At 40.5% G+C, this 25,119-nt stretch overlaps 2 protein-coding genes across 11 annotated transcripts in view; one reads left to right on the forward strand and one right to left on the reverse strand.

Moving 5' to 3' along the window:
* Nucleotides 1-213: 213 nt before the first annotated feature.
* znf513a (zinc finger protein 513a) lies at nucleotides 214-15,778 on the forward strand. Of its 9 annotated transcripts, none has more exons than XM_080454024.1 (5): nucleotides 224-358; nucleotides 2,472-2,605; nucleotides 7,425-7,559; nucleotides 9,426-10,175; nucleotides 10,839-15,778. In XM_080454024.1, the coding sequence occupies exons 2-5, from the start codon at nucleotides 2,566-2,568 to the stop codon at nucleotides 11,759-11,761; spliced, it is 1,848 nt and encodes a 615-aa protein (XP_080310150.1). In that variant the 5' UTR covers nucleotides 224-358; nucleotides 2,472-2,565; the 3' UTR covers nucleotides 11,762-15,778. The 9 variants fall into 9 exon arrangements, with proteins under 9 accessions (XP_080310148.1, XP_080310149.1, XP_080310150.1 ...); XM_080454025.1 differs by having other exon boundaries at nucleotides 259-347; XM_080454026.1 differs by lacking the exon at nucleotides 224-358 and adding an exon at nucleotides 1,805-1,915.
* Nucleotides 15,779-16,058: 280 nt separating this feature from the next.
* Nucleotides 16,059-25,119, reverse strand: part of snx17 (sorting nexin 17) — a 33,679-nt gene continuing 24,618 nt past the window's right edge. Inside the window, exons 11-15 of one of the 2 annotated variants that reach the window (XM_080454032.1) lie at nucleotides 20,659-20,784; nucleotides 20,259-20,336; nucleotides 19,791-19,865; nucleotides 19,654-19,695; nucleotides 16,059-19,225 (exon numbers count right to left, since the gene is read on the reverse strand). In XM_080454032.1, coding sequence (XP_080310158.1) covers nucleotides 19,106-19,225; nucleotides 19,654-19,695; nucleotides 19,791-19,865; nucleotides 20,259-20,336; nucleotides 20,659-20,784 — 441 coding nt within the window. In that variant the 3' untranslated portion in view covers nucleotides 16,059-19,105. Of the gene's footprint in view, nucleotides 19,226-19,653; nucleotides 19,696-19,790; nucleotides 19,866-20,258; nucleotides 20,337-20,658; nucleotides 20,788-25,119 lie in introns of both variants that reach the window. The other variant, XM_080454031.1, reaches the window with a different exon arrangement.

The following is a 25,119-nucleotide window of genomic DNA, read 5'->3' on the forward strand; positions in this document are numbered from 1 at the left end:
GTCCCAAATGCGGAATTCCTGCGATACTAGATTTAACCACCAGGCTTCAAACATTCTCTGCGGTTCTGGGGGCTTGCATTGAGCTTCGATTGAGCGCACTCAGGCACGGTGCAATCCCTCAACGACTACATCGACCATAATACACTGCAGTAGACCTAACCGGAAATTACTTTAGGAAGCGGAAGCACGCGTAAGCGGAAGACAATGTATACAATGAAAAATCAGAAAATCAATTAAGTTATGAAAAACACCATTAATTGCCTTTCTTTGTCACCGCGGCTCATAAAGAAATGGCGGATCTCTAGACGCTCTGCATCAGACCAAGTGCATTTCCCACCTAATGAGGCGTACGTTGACGGTAAATATCGCATCCGAAAGGAATATTTACGTTTTTTAGGTAAGTTAGCTTGATAGCTAGTGAGGTAAACCTTAGCTTGTGGGCTAATTTAGCTCTGTCTCATCGGTTAACACGGGTAGGTAGCTCTTATAAAGCTAACATGAGCTAATTGTATTTCTTGCCAGTCAGTCGCAGTCGCTACAATGTCAACGTTAGCTGACGAGGGTGCCTTAATTGGGCTTAAATCCTAGGTTGAGCAACTGTACATTTTCTAAATATTGTGCACATTTTGTTTACATTTAAGATGTATGATAACATGATACTTAAGATCATAATATACTTAATATTATTATGATATTTGACTCTCTGGGACTGCTATTTAGGAAATGTCTCGTTAGCATCAAGCTTACACAATGTAGCCTAAACACTGCGGTTGCTATGGGTGATTAACATAGGCGTTACCTCTGCTATAGCAGGACAGATGATATACTGTCACTGCAGTTGCTGTGGATGTTTTTTAACCACCAAAATGAACTGCATTTGTAGTAATCCAGCTCCATTACTTGTCTGTCTGTATTGATGTCAGATTTTCTTTCACTCTCAGCATTATTAATGCCTTCATTCCAGCTCTATTGTGTAGACTGACTCTACACAATAGAGCTGGAATGAAGGCATTAATAAGGCTGTCACTGTAGTCAGAGGGCCCCAGTGGTGGAAAGTATATTTACTCAAGCGCTGTACTTTTACTTTTGTTCAATGTTGAGGTACTTTTACTTTACTGGAGTATTTCCAATGTTCAGTACTTTTACTCCTACTCCACTACAGAGGCAAATATTGTACTTTTACTCCACCACAATTATTTGAAAACTTAATTAGTTACTTTGTAGATTTGGATTATTATTACAAAACATACAGTAACAACTTCAGCCCTATATACATTTCGGCCATTTGAAAATAGACGATCTACAAGCTCACAATGTGTGGCATTGTGAGCTTGTAGATCTGCTATTTTCAAAAGATTTATATACATTTTATACATTTGAAAACTTGTGAAACGGGACATTCTGCATAATGAGTACCTTCTACTTATGGTACATTTTGATACCAATACTTTTGTACTTTTACTTAAGTACATTTTTAATTCCGGACTTTTACGTGTCAGAGTATTTCCACATTGCAGTATTGATACTTTTACTTAAGTAAAAAAATGCGAGTACTTTTTCCACCATTGGACCTCACAAAGAACTATGGGATACATACATCATGGTAGCGCCTGTTGTCGCCTTCTATTGCTAAGCTCAGTCTGAATAGTGCTTCTAGCTCTGCTCTGTGTGGTTGCTAATTTAACTAACCCACTTGCTTGCTTCCAAATCCCTAGTAGTCCAAATGTCAAAGCTAATATTATCTCTCTTGCTATATAACGTTACTAGCGTGTTGCCTACCAGCATCTCAACATATCTATCTTGTGGATAATGCATTTGATTAAATAGAAACTGCTGGGTTTAAACCACCTGCAACTTTGTTTTGATTTTGCCCTAAAAAAAAGGAGAAGGAATTAACAACATAGGGCATAGGCAGGTATCTACAAAAGCTACTCTCCTCGTTTATTCCATGATGTCGTCACATTTAACACCGCAATTGAGCTAAGGCTGTTTTGGTTTTTTTCATTCATTCAGTGTTAATATGAATGTGTAGACTCATTATGCCATAGTCTATTTAAAGTAGAAGTGGTGCAACCCAAAAAGGGTATCGATTTCCCTTGGGGGCTATCTCTGTAATAGGTTGTCAAATTTGCGGTCAACACAAATTATTTTCTGTCATGGTAATGGTGATTGGAAGCAAATGTTAACCACTTTAACCCTGGCATCCTTATTTGTAATCAAAAACCTTTCAAAATGTTCAACATTTTTCAAAAATAGCCAAAGTATAAAGTTTGCGCTTAAGTGGTTAACTAATACAAGCTGTCTCACCCAGAACATAGAAGAAGAAAAGGTTATGTTCTGTTGAATAGTATTCTCTTATTAAATAGTTTAATGCTAACATGCTATTTGCAATTTATACAACAACCTGTTCCACCCCCAAAAGATGGGTTACAGTACAAATGCCATGTTCTGTTTTCTGTTTTCATCTTTAGAAATACTGAAGGAATTCCAAAGGGTTTAGAATGAGCTGATGGTTTTGGAGGTGTTCCCGAAGAGGTTGCAAAAAAGAGAGAGGCTAATCGGAAGATGCCAAGAAAAAAACAACAGAATCCACAACCTGTCAAGTGTGAGTGATTAATGATCACGTCAAAAATGAAAAGGCAGTTTTGAATAGCGTTTTTTCTTATTATTATTATTGCACCGTTATTTATTCTGACAGTTTATGGCTTAAGGGTTCATTATCCCTTCCAATGTTGAACGATGAAACATTGTGTTCATTTTGCTTTGTCAGTTTTGGCCATCAGACATTCTTCAGTGAAAGTGCTGAAACCGTTGCCATTTCAAATAGTGCAGTTAGTCTGAGCATACTGTAACTACTTATTCCACTCAGCAGAACTTGCCATTCATCAGCCAAAGAGAGATACTGACATACTGCAGAACGAATGTCCAGGGAGCTAATACACTCTGGGCTCTAATGAATATTTCTCTAGTTGGTAAACTGGGTGAACTGCTTGAGGCTGGTGCACAGTCATTGAGTGGAGAAGATTGTTGTATTACTTGTATCCACAAAACGTAATCTCAAGGTGCCGGACTGGCTGGGCAAAAGCGGTAAAAGTAAAATATAAAGTCTGCACACTTTTTCAAATGCTCCCAAACAGTCTGATGATGAGTGGCAATATCTTAGGTCAATCAAAAAGTGACCAGGAAAAACACAAACACTCAATAGCTTGGCACATTCTTGTTCTGAATGTATATTATAATATATAAGCACACTATAATTTATTTAGTCATATATAGGATTCTGCTGCACTTCAAGACATCCAATACCAAGCTAATACCATGGAGGTTTGGCATTTCCATGCAGATCTACTGTACAAAAATCTGACATTTCAGTGTTTCTCAAGGCTCATTGGAAAATAAAGCCCATCTTCTGATATACACCAATGTGGCCACTAGATGGTGGTATAATGCAGGGAGAATTTGGAAGAGAGGCCACTAGGTGTTTAACACTCAGATTTGTCTGGTTTCCAGGCTACTGAGAGTTGTCCTTGAACAATAATATATATATATATCTTTAATATAACTAACAAACTAAACAAATTGTCTGTAATCACCATGGCAATGGTTAGGTTATTCATAGCAGTATGTATATTTTGTTGAGTAAAGAAGTGACTGACAACAGCTGGTGAATTCAAGTGAATTTGAGTACTTAGAAAATTGCTACAGTATATAAATCAGAGGTTTGGATGCTGTTGTTATTGTTACGTACAATTTATTGACAGGTTTTTCAGTCAGACTCCCTCTTTCCACAAGCTGTTAACCTTCTGGTGTATGTGAAACTTGCTTTATCTCCTGAGGGAGGAAATCTCTCCAAAAACCTGTGAGGTGACTACTTCTATCAGTGTTCAGTTCTCAAGGACTGTGTTTTGGCATGACGGACCATTCATCATTTTGGAGTTTGAAAGTTCAGTCAGAGCAATTAAAACATACAGTCCTAATCTCTTCTACTTAGAGGTGACATTTGTACTTAGTATTAAGCTCACCATCATCACTTAAATTACAGTAACTAACAACAGAGGTAGAGAGAATTCTACATATAATGGAATGGGGGGGTCGGCTGTAGGGCTGCAACTATCAATTCCTCCTTTAATTAATCGAATAATTGAAGCATGAAAAAAACTATATATATAAATGAATTGACGCAAACATTGCACTTTTTATTTATTTATAAACTACATTGATGAGTCTGATTAACCACTTAAGCTCTAATTTATACTTTGTTGTACAACGGTGTCATGCTAAAATAGTGAAAATAGACGATCAACAAGCTCGTTGTGAGTTTTGTAGATCTTCTATTCTTTCTATTTTTTAGAAATGATAAAATAAAAACAATTGGAAGTTTTCCCCTGGTACAGTGTAAAGATCTTTTGGATGGAACAGTGGGTACAGCTTTACCTTTTGGATGGAACAGTGGGTACAGCTTTACCTTCTAACTGCAGCTGCCATTCTTGAGATTATATAATTTATCCATTTCATAACAGAATAGATATTAATTGCATGATTACTTGGACCCATTCAATTCAGCACCCCCAATTAGGTAGGGGCCAGAGCACAAGAGCACGGCATGAACCAAACTTGCTTCTCTAACACCATAACCAACACTATAACACAAGCTGTTGACCTTCCAGTGTATTCATGTTGATGTAGAACACATGGAATGTGAAACTGCCCTTATCTCCTAAGGGTTGAAGACTCTACAGTCTATGTGGTGGCTACTTCTCTATCAGTGTGCTGTTCTCAAGGTCTGTTTGCAGGATGGACCAATCCTCAGTTGGTCATCGATTAAGAATAGTGAATACGAATACGTAGTGTATCAGCCTAGAGGTGATATATTTATTTTTAGATTTGGACTCACCATCATGGCCATATCCTTACAGAAACGGCAACGTTAAACCCCTGTTAACATGCTATTCTTTTATATAATTACTACCACTGTCCACAGTGTGGAACACAGATGATTTATCTGAAACCTACTGTGCCACTACCATCATGTTCCACAGTATTCACGATTTTAACATTCACATTCATCGTCATCCTAAGATTATCCAACCGAGCGCAGGCATATCAAGTGATGCTGCTGTGCCAGAGGATGGATAATACAAGGGTAACAACGAATGCTGGGTTGATCGTTTGTTCATCACATACTGTACCCATAGCCTTATTTACTAACAAAGACGACAACAAAATATACCTCCAAGCAGCAATACCAGGGGCCAAGCAGTGAGCACAAGTTGCAACACATAACAACAGCATGTGGTCAATTGGCTTCATATTCCTCCAGTTGTCATTAGGGTTTGCCCTTCATCTACTGTAAGACGTTTCTGAAAAATCCAAATGGACATTAGGTCTAAATTGGAAATGAGCTCTCCAGCACCACCATTTTGGCATGTGCCAATGGAGGGTGAGCTTCTGCTTATGTCTGTTGATAAGCATACAAGGTTTTGTGGTGTTATGTGACGGTATTCGTGTGTTATTCACCTTTTGTGAAAAGCCACACCTACAAGATCCATTGGCTCATGATGGAAACTTGAATTTTGTATGTACAGTACAAACCTTTCCTTTGCTGGGATTTTAGCTATTGTTGCATAGATAGTGTGTGCAGATTGCAAAAAAACAAAAACAAATCCAAAAGTAAGGATTTATGTGTTTTTCATGAACGCTCTACCGCCCGCCCCCATTTTTCATGAGCCAATAACGGAGGATCGGCCTCTGCCTTTGTCTATTGATATACATACGTTTTGTGGTGTTACTTGAAACACCACAAGCCCGGCTTCCCTCCCCCGAACATGGGCCAATTGCGTTCTTATAGACGCTCGACAAAGCCGGATGCACGACTGGATTTGAACCCACTATCTCCGTGGTGGTGGGCAGCTACTTTACCACTGCACCACCTGAGCGCCGAACGATTAGCCTTTTTGTGAAAAGCCACGCCCTCTACAATATTCACTGGCTCATTCATGGCGGCTTACATTTTTTACAACATTTCTTATGCTGCGGTTTTAGATATTAGTCCACATGTGTGTAATTTCATGCAGATTGTTATAAAAAAATGTGGAAAATCAAAATAGGCAGAGTTTGTCCTTGAGATATTCTTGTTTAGAGTTTGCGGTTTGCTATAATAAATGCAATAGTAATAATAATAATAATATTAATAATAGCTCTATAGACCAATTATTTGTTAACCAACATTGAGACTGGACGCACAAGTGATTGGTTCATGCAATCAATTCCCAGCATATTGTTTCGGGGTGTGCTGGTTTCAGTACATTCAACCTCCTCTTGTGTGTTGGCTAGTGAGGCGCGTCCTAGCGAGACCTGACAGGTCATTTGGTGCCGGCCTGCGCACGCATACTGGTTCTTATCAGTGTGACGTCGTCTGTTAAGGGTTCTATTGGCCAATCAGAATAAGTCGTCTGGCATGGGATTGGCCATCTGCATCTACCATTCTGTGAAGTTTCGTAAAAAGCTACAACAAAAAAAACATACATAATGGTGCCTACACCCTTGGTGCTTGGCCCCCTAAATAGCATTTGATCAACAATGCATGTTATTAGTAGAATAACATTACTGAAAATGAGGAACAGCCCCATTGAACGAAATGGTAGTCCTGCTGGAGTCTTCCAACAGTGTGGTTAGAGATTTCATTCAAAACATGGAGGATGTGTTGCCCCGCAGGTATGGAGCCATACTGTGAACTGCTGTTTTCAGCTCTGTTTTCCGCCGTATAATCCCTAGTAAAGAAACAGAAACTAATCCAGTGGTCCTCAAACCTTTCATGTCAAGGACCCCCAAATTGATATGTATTTGGCTGCGGATCCCCATCTGAAAATGTTTTGTTCCAGAGACCCCCAGAAGAGAAGATTTATGTAAAAAAAAAAAATCAAATATAAAAGAAAATAGCGTATGTACAAGCTCGCAGCGCAGCGCTGTGAGCTTGTAGATCTGCTAATTTTAATAGCCAACGTTTAAATGGATAAAGTATTTAAAAGGATTGTGATTCTGTATTAACTACTTTTTTCTGGGGACCCCCTGGAGCCCCCCCAAGGACCCCTGGGTGTCCCCAGAATGTCAAACGTGGCTAAACACGGTTGCTGCATTGATCAAATGCTATTTTCTCTGTCTTTATGACTTTAAATGTGTGGTTCATGGGCAATCCCATGGACACACACACACACACACACACACACACACACACACACACACACACACACACACACACACACACACAGTAAACAATGCTTAATGAATGATTGCGAACGTTGTGCTGAACAGCAGCTATGGCATTTCCATACAAATGGATATAAACTGGCCTTAATTCAAATTCTGGGAGGAATATATATTGTTGTTGTAGTAACATGGTTGACTGGTTTCTCTTATTTATACAGTGGATTCTGAAGATGGTGTAGCCCTTGACGCTCCGGCAAACCTCACCTTAGAGACTGACTTCCTTCTAGGACAAGACCTTGCATTTGGTGACTCTGATGATCATGACAAGATCCTAGGCCTGGACAAGTTCTCAGGTTTGCAATCTTGAATTCTAATCAGGGGTAGTGTATATGAAGGATGGTTACATTGTTTGGGGTTTTGTTTTGTTGCTATGCTTTACCTTTTGTGATCAACCTACTATCCCAGCTTGCACAGTTTCTGTGAACTCTTCAGGAGTACACTATCAATTCTAATGAAGTAATTGAGTATTGAGTATTGCCGATTTGAACTTGCAGATGTAGTTGACGTTTCTTGTAGGCCCCCCCCTCGATAAATAATTGTCAATTTAAGCTACTATTCCAACTATGTCAGTTTGCTGCAGGGACCCTGGTACCATAATACCTGGTAACTGGCACATTTCGTCTGCTGCCGCGTTCCATTTAGTATCGACGAGAATCTTTGATTAGTTTTACTGAAGCAAATGTACACCTCGTATCTGGAAAGGCAACATCACTAAAGGGAGACATCAGGGGGCCTGAATCTGACAGGGCCTCTCTCTTGTGACAGGAAGAGAAATGGAGCTACGCCTGCAGCCCATATTTCCCACTGAGACTCTTTGTCAGAAAGAATGATCTGAAAAACGGCAAAGTAGGGAAAAAAAAATGTGCTGCCATTATTATATAAGGGTCATAAAAAGACAGCCATTACCATCAAGGACACCATTACAGGAAGGCATTTATTCATCATCATCATCATCATCATCATCTGCTGCTGCCTCTGCTCCCCGCTCCCCCGCTCCCCAACTGCCATTATTGTCTCCCCCTCATCATCATCATCATCATCATCATCATCATCATCATCATCATCATCTACTACCCTCATCATCATCTTCTACCCTCATCATCATTATCATCATCATCAGCCCAGCCATTATAGTCATCATCATTATCATTAGGCTTGGTAATCATCCACGAGGGGTTTCCAAAGGGGGCCTGAATAAAAGGACAGTCCCAACTCCTGCCTTCCTCACATCTTCCCTGTGCGTCTTTGAAGCAGGGTAGTTCAGCTCTCTCTGGTTTGCTTCACAAGCATCGTGGGAAGGGCGTCTTACCGAGGGAGAAGGGACTGGCGATCTGCTATTTTTTAAAGTATTTGTCTGGGAAAAGTGTAATGCAATTTTGTTTTATTTTTTTATGTCACGGCGTAAAAGTAGCACTGTGAGTATGAAAACTGAATGCTGCATGAGTCCGCTCACATATTTCAGAGAAGATTTCTTTTTTTCTTTTTCTTTTTGTTGCTTTTGGCTTTGAATCAACGTACACAGTACCAGCCTATAGGAGCATTTAAGGTAACAGCCAAGAATGTCTGAATGTGTTCTGTATTAGTTTGCCATTTTTATTTGTACTTTTATGAAATGATAATTCTGCAAGATGTATGAGAGGAAATGTTAGAACAGGAATAGCTATGCTCCTGGGGTGATTTAATTTGGTCCGACTCTGAACAAGGTCTGACTTGTTGGCATTCCTTTTTGCTGTTTACATCTGCTATGGTTTTGTGGCTTGGATTATTTGTTTTCATTTCAATGCCTTTATTGTCATTGCAGGTACAACATAATTATAATATTGGACAGTTTGAAACCGTGTTTGATTCGTAGCAGATAGGATAACTACAACTCTAAACCATGGTATGAATTGAGCCTCATACCATGTATTTTTTCACTATTATTTGAGTCCAGGACTTAGTATTTAATTCTCACTGCCCCTTTTACTTAGGGCATATAATTTATAACAGTGCAGAAAGGCTCAAAACTATTTGCAGCTTTGCTAAAGATTGCCTAAAAAATGATGGTTATGGAAATATGCACTCAGAAATTGCACGTTGTTTATTATGGTCTGTTGAACAGCCACACAACTCACATTTGGAAACGCTTGGAATAACATCTGTCTGTCATTCCCTCACAGAAGTAGCTGCTGAGATTGGTTTCTCTGTGTATCCTCTGGGTGAAGAACAGAGCCCTGCCTACAGCCAGCTCAGCATGGAAAGTGAAGCAGACGACTCACGCAACACTGCAGACAATGAGAGGGAGGAGGAGGGCAGAGTAGCCCAGACTGAACCTACGTTTCCCCCTTACCTCTCCTGCAGGGGCTGCGGCCAGCTCCGTGACGACCCTCTGGGACCTGGCATAGACCTGGTCGGCCCATACTGCCTTCGGTGCTGCAAAGCCTCCAAGGAAGCCAAAAGCATGGACTTCTGTTCTCCATTCGGCAGCGTCAGTGGGATTCGCTCAGGTTCCCACTTGCAGATTGACAGCGACGATGGGGGCGAGAAATTAGGCGAGGATGGCTTTCCCAAGCTGCACGCCTGTCCCATCTGCGGCTTCTCGTCGCGCTACGCAAACCATGTGAAACGACACATGAAGACGCACAACGGAGAGAAGCCCTACAACTGCCCGCTGTGTACCTATGCTTCGGCCCAACTAGTGAACCTGCAGAGACACCTGCGTATTCACACAGGGGAGAAACCCTACAAGTGTGACCGCTGTACTTTTGCCTGCAGTTCCCTGGGTAACCTCAAGAGGCACCAGCGCATGCACACAACCTCCCCGGGGGCAGGACTGGAGACAAATCGACCTACCATTGGCCAAAACAGTCAGAAAAGGCTAGTGACTGGCCGAAGACCCAACGAGGAAGAGCGTGGTGCTTCAACCAAAGGTATTTATCGCCTTTATATCAGTGACTCCCAACCTGTGGGCCTGTACCTACCTCATTTTTATAATTATAGTGGTATACAGGAGTGATTTTCTTTTAGTAATGTAAACAACATTTCTACTCCTCAAAATCTCATAAATGATAGGATTATTTATTAAATTTATACTACAATTAAAAAAAAGGTGGGAGTTGATATTAAGTGATATGCTTACTTTGATTAATAGTCCCCTGCCTTTCCTTTAAAGCAGGGGTCTTCAACAGGGGGTCCGGGGGTCCTCAGAGTTACTACAGGGGGTCCGCCAAATCTTTGGGTGATATGATTATTGTTTTTAACTTAACCACTTGAACCCTAGCATCCCTTTTTCGGAGGAGAACTTTAGCCAAAAATAGCAGATCTACAAGCTCAGGTGTGAGGCGTTGTGAGCTTGTAGATCGGCAAAGAGGTATATAGGTGCAGAGGGGAAAAAGAGACTAAGTAAACAAAAAAAGTTTAATCTAAAACACAATTTTATACAATATGTAGGGGGGTCCCTGCTTCATCTCTCTCTCAGATAGGGGGTCCTTGGCCTGAAAACGTTGAAGACCCCTGCTTTAAAGTGTTAAAAAGTATGTTCAGATTAGCTCACTGTTTCTCTTTGGCTTTTTTCCTCTCAAATACATTTGCAGACGTTATGAAGCCAGCTCCAAACGTGAACGTGGATGCCCAAAACAGTGACTACCTGTCGCCGTTTGAGAACTTAAAAGGGAGACCACCACCACCCCAACCAAACTCAAACCCAGCTTCTGGTCACCAGCCCCGTCCTCTCCTGGAGAGCCCAGGCAGCGGCGGTGGTGGTGGTGGTGGGATGAGGGTAGCAGATGGCACCCTCCCTCCTTCCCTTTTCCCTTTTACTTGCCGGCTGTGTGGCATTGTCCTAGAGGACGAGGACGGCTCCTCGGCTCAGATCTGTGCCAAGTGTACCCTCGACATGTTGACAAAGGACTCTTCGTCGTCGCCCAACAGCCCCGGGGAGCGCAGCGACAAGGTCTACACTTGCGCCGCCTGCCCCTTCCTCACCCACTACCCCAACCACTTGGCGCGCCACATGAAAACTCACAGTGGGGAGAAGCCCTACAAGTGCCCGCAGTGCGACTACGCCTCGGCACACTTCGACAACCTCAAGCGGCATCACAGAGTGCACACGGGCGAGAAGCCTTACAAGTGCCACTTGTGCGACTACGCCTGCGGAAACCTGGCCAACCTGAAGAGACACCAGCGGGTGCACTCTGGCGCCAAGCCCTTTCAGTGCACAGTGTGCAACTATAGCTGCAACCAGAGCATGAACCTCAAGCGCCACATGCTGAGGCACACTGGGGAGAAGCCCTATAAATGTGTGGAGTGCGGCTACACTACTGGCCATTGGGACAACTACAAGCGACACCAGAAGAAGCACGGCCTGGCCACTGAAGGGTGGGTGAAAGTTCCGAATATGCCCATCAATGACGACGAAGAGGACGACGTGGAAGAAGGGATAGGAGTTGCAGTGGGCGGCGGGGTTCAAACTCAGAGGAAGGATGTAGGGGTAGATATGCAGTATATGTCTAGGTAGGGAATATAGCACATTGTGCCACAAACCTGAGATTGTATACAGTAAAACTCAGCAACACTAAGCTACCAGCAGTTTGTATTGTTTTCCTTATACGGTTTTCGTGTTTGTCTCGTATTTGGGTCTGTTTTGTGTTTTCGTCAAATGTCTTCAGAGGCTGCTACTTGTTTGTGGAATCATGCACAATTGTGGAAAAAAATGTATTTTGATGCCTTTGGATAGTGTGGTTGAAGAAGTTGTTCAAAGCCTGTCTTCTATTCTCTTGTTGCTGTTGTGCCAGTGAAATGGACTTGGATAAGTGCTCCACTTTGTAAGTCTTCATTTAACACCATAATATGCTAATCCCCACAAAACTGCCATTCCAGACTGCCCACACATCATGCCTTAGACCCACTTCTCACCCTTTTCCTAATATTATTCAATATGTGGAACCCATGCCTACTTTGCCTGAATTCTTAAAGCTGCATCACATAGTTTTAGAAAGTAAATGTGAAAGTGTGAAAGAAATGCCAAGAAACTAAGAAATAAACATATCTTCAGGTTTATTTAAAACGTGCCAAGATATAATTTGGATCCCCTAGGCCCAAAACTTTTAATCCCTAACCGAGTGGATGAAATTTGGTTAAATTTAGTTCGAAACCCAAAAACTGAATTGGGATGACTTTGGTATCCAATCTGTGATGATCATACAATTATCTCAGCAAACAAAATAAGTTGATCAATCAAATCTCTTTAACACCGAAAATCCAAATCTGATCCATAGGTATTACAAGTTTTGAACTCTTGGGCCCAAATCATTGTTTAAACCTGGCAAGTTATAATTTGTTTTAAATGTTGTGATATGCATTTTGAAATTAGTGCTTAGCACTTGTCTTACTCGCTTGTTACGTGTCAATTATAATTTTGCAAGGACCTATTGTTGAGCCTCCTTGTAAGGAGACCTCAGTACTATACCATAGCTTTTTCAATTATACTAGAAACGGCCCTAACACAGTGTTCGATATTTCTATGTGCTGATCAACTACATCACAGTATTAGACTAGAAAGGGGTGCTCTGTAGAGCGCAAATCTCCGCCAGGATGCATGCCCTACCTCTCCATCTTCCTCTCTGTCTGGGGCAAGTGACAATTGTTTTGGGGTTGTGCGCAAGTATGAAAAGGCACAGGGCAATGAGGGAAGGGATATATTAAAGGACTCGCATTACATCATTATAGTGCAGCCAGAGTAGACAGGCTGTATAGCAAAGCTTTGGACAGTGAATACATCAAAAAGTAGTGTGGCATGTTGTCATCACTAGCACAAACATGAGGTTACAATGTTCTAGCCTAACACATTGCAATATATGTGCACGACCCTCCCAGCTCCAATGTCAGTAAGATCCTGCACGTCATTTTGAACAGATTTTTCATTCAATGTCTATTTAATCAGCTAAATGTGATTGTTAGTTCCTTGTGTCAAGTATGTTTGTGTCAGTCAGTCAAATATTGCCATTTGAAATGTCCCCACAGTTGTACGACCTTAGTGAGAGTAAGTAAACTCTGTATTTTCACTGAATAGTACAGCTACACATTTGTTTGTACACAGAACTGACAAGTGAAGAGATGTACACAGCTATTGACAAAGGTCACAGACCATGCCAGCATTGTCTCAGGGAAGAGACCTCAGACCTGACTGTGCGCGCATTGTGTGATGAGAGGGACTGGTCTCAACCTGCATGACACATTTAATGTTAAATTCAGAAGGGATGTCCCAATCAAATAATTATTTTCAAATCCAGCATGCTCATTTGGCAACTGTACATGTCTGTGATTGCGAGACGGCACTGTATTATGCTGCATTAGCTTTGGTGCATGCGTTTGAAAACATCAGCACTCTAAACTGTGTTAAAGGGGCTAACGACTGACTTAACACAGCTTGTACTGAGTTGAATGTGCTGACATTAAGACATGATTTGTCATATTTATAAATGTATATTTTGATGTCAGTCTAACATCAGAGGCATATTTGCATGCCTGTGATTGGCTAGTACCAGTACATCCCATAAGGGACAGGAGCATTATAATTGGCTAGTAGTTAGTAGTATAGATCCCATAACCTGAACGGACAGGTGCCTAATTGGCTAGCCTGGAGTGACAACGGTCTGCAATCATGAATAAAAATGACATACCATTGACTGATTAAACTTAGAATTGAGGTTCTTGGCCATGCTGTCAGCGTGCACAAAAATATAACAATGGTTGTCTTAGTAATATGCAAGGTTAGTTGCGGACAGACACATGGGTGAAAACATGATCTCCTGGCGGAGACAATTTCCGATATGATTTGATTAGGTTAAGACTCGCGTGTTTCAAATTGTGTACATAATTTAAATGTATACTAAACCCCTTGGCGTAAAGTTAATTTAGGAGACAATGTCTGGAAATGCATCAATGTGCTGAAGTCATAGCTTGTCTAACTGAAAGTGCATGCGTCATTAATAACGTTTCAAAATCTAAGCACAATCAAAAGGAAATATCTTTGCATTGCTGCATCTTCTACTAATTTCTCATGACTGGTCGACTCAAATAAGTTTGGATGAGGAAAATGTACTTGGTATCAGTGTACTAATAATGATTTGTGCATTACACCGGCACTCTTGCTTACTTTGCTGAATTAATCTCTTGACTTCCTCCAAGGTCAAAAAGAATATGGAATGCTCATGGTCATTACAGTACAAAGCATGTAGATCCATGTTTGTTTTTTAAAGAGTGGCATAATTTTGGGAAAGCAGCTGGTTTACAAATCATACATGTTTCTAGTAATTTACTAGTTCTAAGTATTTGCCACATGAATTTTAACCATGTGTCAGCTGTCCTTGATTGTCTGAGCCCAAATCGTAGTCCTCATACCCTTTGGGAAGAGTTATATTAAGAGAGAATGTATGTTGAGTCATTTTACTTTCAATTTGCTGTCTTGTTGACTGTGAAATTAGCCCATTTGTTTTACTTGAAAAAAGACACTCATTATTAAGCATGAGAGTGTCAGAACTGAATATATACAGTATAGTATAGTTTTTTGTTTATTTTTCTAATGTGGCTGTATTACACCATTACAAATGCATATCTTATTAATATATATAGAGCATTTTCTTCTTTTGTATTTTGAATGTGTGACAAGTTAGGGACATTTGGTTAAAGCAACACTATGTACGTTTTCAAGATTGGCACTTGTTGGCTGCGACTGGTACTTGATGCTTTTGATAAGACTTTAATCCCTATCCTGGGATGTATAAAAGTAGTTAGTTATTTGAGTGGCTCCTCACAAACATTAAACTTTTCAGTGAAAGATTTGTTCCTTGGATATCCCTGCACAAGCCATTCATATCTCAAGCAGCAGGGCTACAGCCGTTCACACTGAGCACTATAACTATAAAAACATAGTATTAAACATTGTTCAAAGTCATGTGGATGGCAGAGTTCACACCAACTATATAAAAAAAAATACAATGGTGAATAATATAGTTATAGCGCTCAGTGTGAATGGCCCTTTAGGCTTCAGGCAGTAGGACAGGTCATCTCAGGCTGATTCAAATCCTGACTCCCAAACTAAACATTTGGTGGGGCCGGTATACAGCCTAGGAGTAGCTCTCCCTCCTAGATGAATTTCAGGGCAAGAAGTCCTAATTGAGAAGGCTGATCGCACCTCAACACTTAAAGCTCTAGAAGTGAAACTACTTGTATTGAATTGCAAATTGGTGCTAAACGCTCAAGAATTTAATAAAAAAAAAAAAACCAATTGCATAGTGTTGCTTTAATAGCCAAACATTGAGGTCATGGTTTACGTTTTCATCTCCTTGTGAATTACTATTATATGCAAGTAACACATTTTTCAGGTTTCCCTGACACAGTGGAGCATTGAAACCAAGTAATTAGTGCTGAGTTCCCCAAGTGTTCTTTTGTTCTTATGCAGTGTTTTCATAAATGCCTTAAGTGCGGATTTTGAAATAAACACATGAACAAGAAAAGTTCATTTATTGTTGGATATCTGACTGGTTTTAATTTCTTTGTTAGTTTTATATTATACATAAGTAATATAGATTCAACTAAAAACTTCTACCTTTCTTGCTGTAGCGATTCCATTATTGCTCACCTACAACAATATGGGTTTTACTTACATGCTGGAGATATGCAACAGTGGTACTGTCTAGAGAAAACACACTACCCCATGCTAAGCCATATCCTGCCATTTTTGGAAGACACACAGACACACACTTTGATGCTTAAGTGTCAAAGAAAGTAGGAAATAAACTCAAAGCCTAGAGTGTAATTTGGCAACTATACATTTATTGAAATCCAGGACATTGCAGCTTACATGTATTTGCTCAGTAATATGATCAGAATAGGCCTCATTGGTGACACCCTTGTGTCTTTTCCGCCCTATAGCCAAGTGAGGACACAAATGGGAAATTATGAAAGAAAGAGCAAGACATGTTGATAACATTTCTTGATTACAGTTCTGACTATCCAATGAGAGTGCACTGGTTCATTTACATTTGGAGATTTCAACTCGGTAAAAAAAGAAATGCAGCTTCATTGCTCACTCTCCCCAACTGATGCAAACAGTATAGAAGACTGGAATCTGGAATGAATGTCCATTTTGTTCGCAACGCTCCGTAACCAACTTTTGTTCAGAGATCAAACCAGCAATTGTGCTGCCCTCAAGAAAGCACCTTTTCAGCTAAAACCTCTGAGATGATTGGCACAATATACTAACAAAATGTTAGGAGCATGTTCCACACAACCCAGTATTACTCACCAAAAAAAAAAAGACAATCAAAAATCAGATGTGGAATTTGTAAACACTTTAACAAGTTCCCTAAACATTCTGTAAACAATGATAAATGTTAGTCCTTGAAATATTTTTGTTCTATACAGCTTAGATTACATTTGATTTATTTGATTACAATAAACTATTGATGATAGATATTAGTAAATGTTGAGAATACTTTTTTCTTAATTGCATGTACATAATATAAAAGTGACATTATAATTTTTAATGCTTCTTTTGTGCAAAATGCTTTAGTAAACTATATTTTGGCATTTATGAGTAACTTTGAAAAATAATTGGTTGAAAAACAAATCAAAGATGATTTTCAGAGCCCCCTTGAAAATTCCCCCACAATATTTAGACATTAGCAACTTCGTTCAATAAATATCCATCTCCATCTGTAATACTGTGCAAAATTATGGGTTCAGCAAGTGCAAGGAGTTCCGCCAAACTAATCAATCTATCGTGCTCTGCAAGATTCTAGCCAACGCTGGCTAAGGCTGAGTGACTACACAACATGTTTCAAATCAATGACATACCTGCCCCATTTCCCTAATGATAATGGTAGTTCAGACAGAAATAAAGTTAAGGCATTTGACTCTTTGCAAAGGCAATACGAGTGGCTGTGCCTAAAATATTAGGTGAAAGTTTTACTGAAACAAAATTGTAATTGTAAAATAATGAGGCCAAAGACTACCATTACTCACTACTACCATGGCTTCATTGACAGCTTGAAGGCTAGATACTGTAGCATAACATATTTCCCTGAATTAAATTTAGTTAGATAGCCAATCCAAACATATGCCACCCATGTGATTAAACTGTCAACATCTCACAATTGAGATTCAAGTCATTCATCAGACTCTATATAATTTAGATAACCTTCCAAAAATCCAGTTCTGTGGTATTATCAGTAGTGTGGGGTTGTACTGGATATTTGTTTCTAGAGTTGAAAGGGAACATGTAGCTACCAAAGGATCTAGATTTTCTTACTGCTTAGTTTCCAGGCTATTCATTTCTTTTGCCAATCAGAACATTTAAATGCATTATAGAAAGCGGCACTTATGACAAGGACATTGTTCAGTGTATGTATGATTGATTAAATAAAATGGTCAAAATTAACATGCAAACATTTTTGAAAGAATGCATTGATTTCTGTAATGCAAATGAATGCATCCCTACTTAAAACATCTTAAATGATACCACCAGTATTTGTAAAATGTTTTACACTCGTATGGTTACACTCCTTCATTGTCAAAACATGGCCAAAGATGAAACAATGCCTTTTAAGTTGTAACGGCTAGACAAACATTATACAGCATTAAAGACACTAGTGACTAGTGTCACTCCATGTGTTCACCATTTTGAAACTTTCCATAGCCAAGGCAGGCCCCAACCCTAGCCCAAATGCTGATACCACTGTGATACTGACAACAGTCAACTACATTCAACATGGTGCCCCCATTTTGGGCATGTCATTATATATATAAAACTTTCAAAAATAGTGAAAATAACTGATCTACAAGCTCATGTCACACCAAACTGAGCTCCATTGGAGGTTTGTCTCCATTTCTGTTTGAGCAGAAGACCCACAATTCTGTTAAGTCCAGCGCTGTGCTGATAGTTGGAGGGATCAGACCAGCGGCTGCTACTCTTCACTGGACAGAACACTAAAGTTTCCACATGCATTTGACGTGTCCTGAAACTCCACAGCAATGCCTTTACTCTTTATAAGGGCTAGGACGTTGGGATCAATCCGTTCAACCCGAGCTCCTATTCCCAGCACAATAATCTCTATTCGTGGCTCTAGTAGCATGTGCAAAAGTGACACGACACGTTGTGAGCTTGCAGATCGGCTATTTTCACTGCACGACAAGATTGTACTACAAAGTATAAAATAGGGCTTGAGTGGTTAAACTAAGCATGAAATTGCAGTGACTGACCATACATTCGCCAAGTTATCATCTACTCGTAGTTCAATGTTTCCAAAATGTTTCGTTTGTGGCATCGCCGGTGCTGACATTCACCCACTGCTGACATGGCCTTAACAATTCCCCCCGCTACACCACCAGTCCACAGATTTTCACCTCTCCACAGCTACTGTACTTCTCAATCATCACCCTTTAAGTGTCTCTTAAATTGGTTTTTAAAGCACATATAAAGCTTTGTTTCGTTTTGCTTTCTTTGACCACATTTCGACAATGATGGATTATGTTGGTGGAACAAAAACAATCAAATGTTATCTAACTGATATCACACAAATTTGATTAAAAGATGGGGAGAATTCAAATATAATCTGATGACCGTGATACAGTAGAAACTGAAATCTAGATTATCTTTTTACATTCTAAATTAAGACTGTCAGGAGATTAAATGAGTATTAAGGCAACACATTTTCCAGGGGGAAGCTACAATCTTGCAGAATTCGACATCTCTGATCCACACAGCTTGGCTCAGCTCAGCTGGGAATCTTTGCCATCCCAATTATTGAGAGTAATGGAAGGCGAATGGGGGTGGGGGGGGGGGGGGTGTGGATGAGGGTTACAGGTCATCATCCCCAATTCCCTCAAAAGCGTAGTTGCCATGGAAATCATTCCCACTGATGTCATTTGCAGAGTTGGAGGCGCTGATCCCACGAAGTGACACCGAACTCAGTTTGGTCTGTATGGAAAGTCATAGCATACTTAATAAATTATGGATTATGGATAGCATCTCCTTAACAGACAGACTACAGAGTAAAGTACACATTTTAAAATTACGAATATATAAAGATATAGTTTTAGAGCATACTTATTATGGAAAGGTACAGCCTATTAAAGACCAGCTGAAATGAAAAATATGTTTTTCACACTTTTAGAGCGTTAGTGAACGACCCGCCCCCATCGCTGTGATTGGCTGAGACGCACTTTGCACCTGTTTCACTAGGAAATACAGTACATCACGATATGGTCGCGAAAAGCTATTTCAGCTGGTCAGTAAGTAGCCTATATTACTGGGCCAAATGTGTGCATTTTCCTAAACGTGCAAAACTGATAAACAGAAACTTGAACTTTACTATAACTCAGTCAAACAGTAAAATTAACACTTACCGAGAGTTTGACGATCTGTTCACGATTTGGATCTGGAGAGTCCTGCAGCAATATGAAGATTCAAAGTCAAATACATTTTGCACAAGACATCTAGAGGCGAAGCAGCAAACACTTGTGACATGCTATCCTATTCTCACCAGTAGAGGGGGAGATTTCACAGCTTGCTGACTGTCTGACCGGTGTATAGAGCCATTGTGACGTTTCCTCAGCATCTAGATGTGACACAGTACAACAGGAGACAAGATACTATACTGCAGCCAGAGAAGAATAGCTTGAAGATCTGATGTGTGCCTCACAGATATTTTGCGGTTGTTTGCTGACAGTAACAAGCATTCTAATGTTTAAGTGTAGGGGTGCAGCAGTCAATCAAACTAAACAATTTAATAGATTAATATAAAATAATAATCAATTTGAATAAAATCCTTTTTCTTTTTAAAATACAGTGGCAATAGCCAGCTCAAACCCTGTTGCGACACATTGTGAGTATAAAATGGGGCTTAACCCCTGGTTAAGTGGCCAATATAAAGACTTGCATGTGGCTAGATGAACTTTGGAGCACAACCCTTCATTGAAAGGAGAGTTGGTTCTCTGAACACTTAACAAACCTTCTTGATGCTGCCGCCCGACTTCTTCACCATTAGCTCATCCACCATAGACTGAAGGCAGATACTCATCATGATGGCCTAAAGATTCGAGAAGAAGAGTCAGCCAATTCTATATATCCAATACAGAAATCACCTCAAAAGAATATTTACAGTATGTTGTTCCTGCGTACTTCCTAGTCCTTTTTTTCTCCACTACCCTTTATCCTCCATTTGCCATTTCATCTTGAATAGAACTCAGGGTCAAATTTAATTTAAACGCAGCTCTCTGCCTACTGCAGCCTACTGCATATCAAAATGCTAGTCCTTAATCCAAAAGGTTGAGAATCACTGATTTAAAAGATTTTCTCAAACTGTTGAGTGACCCTGCTTGAAGCCATCAAGCAGGGTCCACAGGCCTTACTTGTGGACTTGTGATGGTGACCCACTGGAGGCGCTCCTTGCTCATCAGGTACTCAAAGGCCAGCTCCAGCTTGACCTCGCACTTGGCCGAGCTGCAGGGATTGGCTGTGCCATTAGCCACTGGAACCTGCTGTGTAGGAGGAGACACCAGATGGTTATTTGGACAGGCTGAGAAGCAGGCGTTATAATTATAATCTAACCATGTTGTACATCGTCATTGTGGCTAGAAGTCCCGTCATCAACTTCCACCGGTGTTGATGCAGGCAAACATTGTTATTTTCTATTCTAGTCATGTGCCGTCTTTTCTCCACTGCAACGGTACTGCAAATTCAAATTCTTACTAAAATACTTCCAACACCTGCAGTTTTTGTATTTGTTGAAAAGAACATTTTCAGCAATTAAAAATGTCAAACTGATATTTTTGGGTTAAAAAGTTAAAGCTCTATATTCTGATAGTAATCCCTGCTATAGAGTATTTGTCCAGTAATAAAGGTATCACAGAAAATACATTTTCAGGCAGGTGTGTCACCAATTTAATCCAATCAGAAAACAGAACCCATTGATCAGCTTAAATGTTATATCGTTCCAATTTTCAAGTGTGTATCCTGTATGCCACATGAGCCCTCTCTCCCGATTGGATGAAATTGGTATGCGGACATAAAAAAATAATTTCTGTTTCTAAAGAGCTGGACCCCCATTACTGCACAAAAACGCTCTATAGAATGATTACCATCACAATATAGAACTATTTAACAAACAAAACTCTATATCACCTGCTTAAAATTAAATGTTTTCACAAACCTCCCTCAGAACACAATGTTATAAACACTCCCAACCAGTTTTCAGCCCTACACACAGGCAGCATCACTGGTCCCGTTTTCCTGTGAACTTTGCACATAACTTCTGGGCAATGTTGCCAGGTCTGCTTATTATAAGCGACTTTGGGCTTGTTTTTCTGTAAAGTCGCTTGTAAATATTGGTAGCGGTTATTGGTTGTTTTTTTGGGCTTGTTTCTAAATGTAGTTGCTAATTTAGTCTTCCTCCCGTAACGTGATCCACCATCACCAAAACACAAAATGAGGGAATATCTTACCAATAAGTTAGAATGGTGTTCCATTCCTCCAGTAGAGTTCCAGAGACTTGTACTATTCTATGCCAAGGCACATCCTGAAGCTGATCTGGCGGCTCGTGTTGGCCGTGGCCCAACACCTTACTAAGAACATAATGTTGGCTTTGGTTGGCTTTGGCTGTCTTCATTTCTTACTAGAGGTGACTGAGGACTGGAGTACCGAATCACTCAGTGCTTTCCTGTCCACTAATTAGGACTACTTCCTACTCACAACCCTCCCATGTACCCCTCGGTCCACCCACACCCACACACAAATAAACATAAGATAGCATGAATGACTCACACACACATTATATGACAACCTTATACATATCGCTGTCGGGCTGAAACTTTTAGGGAAATGGAAAAAGGAACCTGTGTTACAATGGATCCAATGTAGTTATTATCTAGCCACAAAAGCTCTTGTTAGATATGTATAAAACCCAAAGAAAGATGTAACCACTTTCAAACTAGTGTCCCTCCCTATGTCCGGCATGTCATTATAGGCGAACATTTTGAAAAACTGACAAAACTTGCACATTGCTTGTTGTTGTTAGCTTGTAGATCGGCTATTTTAGTTACATTTGCAAGACAAAGTATAATAGGACGTTCATTTATGAAAAAACATCAAAAGATGAATTATGCAGACAAGGTTTCTCCCCAATAGTGACGATATGCCTGATATTTAATGGTGTGTAACCCAAACAGTACTATACTAGTGCTGTATGCAATTCTGTGTGCTGGCAGCGTGTGTGTGTGTGTGTGTGTGTGTGTGTGTGTGTGTGTGTGTGTGTGTGTGTGCAGCCTGATCTCCAGAGAATACCGTAACATTGCACGGAACGAGTGCACTTCATTCCGTGGATAGTCGCCTCGGAACTCCCAAATTGCGTGCATATGTACGGCGAGTCCCACGGTGGGCGTAACCAGTCGCAACACGGAAAAACCCGGAAGCAGAGCAGTCCACACAATAAAATTTACGATTCTGTGCCTATCGGTACATAACTCAAACGGCGCTGAGTAGGCACAGGCGAATGTCCCACCGTTCAGGACGGCAACTCGGTCGCCTTAGCTCCCTCGGTGGTCCTTCACGGGGGGACAATTCGCCTGTGACTGCGCGCCTCCGAAATGGTTTTGTCACAAAGGCAGCGCCGTACCATATGCACGCAATTCGGGAGTTCCGAGGCGGCTATCCACGGAATGAAGTGCACTCGTTCCGTGCAATGTTACGGTAATCTCTGGAGATCGGGTTGGTGTGTGTGTGTGTGTGTGTGTGTGTGTGTAGGAAGTCTGGTCAAAAAGGCACTCTCACCCCATATCTCTCACACAACTGAAACTGTTTAAACTTGGTCTTCCTTGCGGAAACGTACAGCCCATTTTCACTTAATTGTGCGACTCCCTCGAGACAAAACTTTAAGATGTCATTGGAGATGGGACAGTTAAGTAGGATAGCAGTACGCCACTAAATAGGATGTTTTGAATCGTTGGTTTGGGAAGGAAGGTCCTCATTAACCACATGAACCTTAGTATTCCTATTCTGGGAATGTAAAAAAAAAAAAAAAGGGAAGATAGACAATCTACAAGCTCACAATGCGTTGCATGATCGCATCGCGTCATTTTGTAGAACACTTTTTTTGCACAACGCTGTTGTCGACGTAGTATAAATTAACGCTTAAGTGGTTAATCGATTCATTGATATTATATATTAAAAAAATATATATATAAAAGCTGTGCTTCTCGATTATTCAATTATCGATTCATTGATATTATATATTAAAAAAATATATATATAAAAGCTGTGCTTCTCGATTATTCAATTCACCTAAAAAGTAATCGATAGAATAATTGCTACGAATATTATCGGTCGTTAGTACAAATGGAACCAAATGCACCTTTAAGGATCCATTTTGTACTCTCTTGGAGACTGGAGATTGGAGATAAAATAACACTCAGGATTTTACTGTGTATCAACTGATTACTGCCTCGCCAATGGATAACATAAATTCCAGTAAAGGCTGGTGCTCTAGAGTCTAAGGTATGAGGCTGGTGGATCAATATGCCGTTAGACTTTGTGGTGACTATGTGTTGGGGTAATTGAACTGATGAAGATGAACAACACCGAGGGTCAGCACTTTTAGTCTGCAGCAGGAACAGAAAGTGGTACTTGGCTCTGGCTGCATGAAGAAATGCATTTCGTAAGCCTCTGTCTACGCTAATGAGTGAATGAACGGGTAGCATGTACTGTATGTAGCGTAGCGGTCAAAACCCCCAACTCTCTGGGAAAAACATCTGCTCTCGCTGGTCTAACTGGATTAGCTCCAACCCTTCTCTCCTGCGTCTCTCCTACTACACTATCCCTCTCTGCTGTGCAAAAATAGAAAATATTGCCAAGTGAGAGGACCAGCTGGTCAACTTTACAAAAAGGAGAAGTGGTAAACTTTGTGAACAAACGACAATGTCAACAAGGAGAGAACCAGAGGGCTTCTGATCTTTTTTTATGCTATAACAATATGGTAGGATTCCAAATGGACAACATCTCTCCTCCTCTCACAGACAAAAACGCAATTAGAAAAAAAAGGGTGTTCCACCGCGCACCAACCAGGTAAAGTTTGGCAGGTCCGGTGCATCACTGGATCAGAACAATGGCAACAGAGGTAGAATGGAAGGCACATGGAGCAACTCCGGTTAACTTACTGCCTTTTTTTTTTAAATGAAAGTACAATGGAATGGGACAACATTTGACATATGTTACATCTTCATCAGTTCCAATCCTGACGCCTTCCTTTCACACACACACAAATAGCTCCTTCCAGGAAGCACGGGTAAAGTACCTGGCCACCACTGTGGAGACTCAGGTTTGGTTACTGCAAAGCACCTCCAGCTTGGCCGGGAGGAGATAGCATGTTCCTCTGCATACATTACGCCCTCCCGGTGAAAAATAGCAGCTGGTGACTCCATGTGTAGTGGAGGAGACATGTGGTTGTCTACACCCTCCCCAGACAGTAGGTGTTGGCAGTGACAGGTGACAGACTATACACGTGGGGGGAATTGGCATAACGACTAAATCAGGGAGACATGTGAAAAATAGGGCTTGGCAATTACTAAAAAATATGTCGAAATGTATAAGCAATAACTGACTTATAACCGAATAATCGAGAAGCAAGGGTTTAAATATATATATATTTTAGGTCTTAAATTTATTTTAATGGCGAAATCATTCGAATACATTTTTGATAATCAACTAAATTGATTAGTCTGATTAACCGCTTAACAATATATTATACTTCATTATACAATGGTGGCATACAAATATAGTTAGAATAGGCGGCGCATTGTGAGCTTGTAGATCAGCTATTT

Source organism: Gymnoscopelus braueri, assembly GCF_963280865.1.
Source record: "Gymnoscopelus braueri genome assembly, chromosome: 16".
NCBI classification, from domain to species: domain Eukaryota; kingdom Metazoa; phylum Chordata; class Actinopteri; order Myctophiformes; family Myctophidae; genus Gymnoscopelus; species Gymnoscopelus braueri.

What these genes read in the sequence shown, in the direction of transcription:
- znf513a (XM_080454022.1), top strand. Translation starts at nt 241, where the DNA reads ATGAAAAACACCATTAATTGCCTTTCTTTGTCACCGCGGCTCATAAAG. An exon ending in TAATGAGGCGTACGTTGACG is followed by an intron (nt 359 to 7,424) that starts GTAAATATCGCA and finishes TTATTTATACAG; the next exon opens with TGGATTCTGAAGATGGTGTA. An exon ending in GCGTGGTGCTTCAACCAAAG is followed by an intron (nt 10,176 to 10,838) that starts GTATTTATCGCC and finishes ATACATTTGCAG; the next exon opens with ACGTTATGAAGCCAGCTCCA.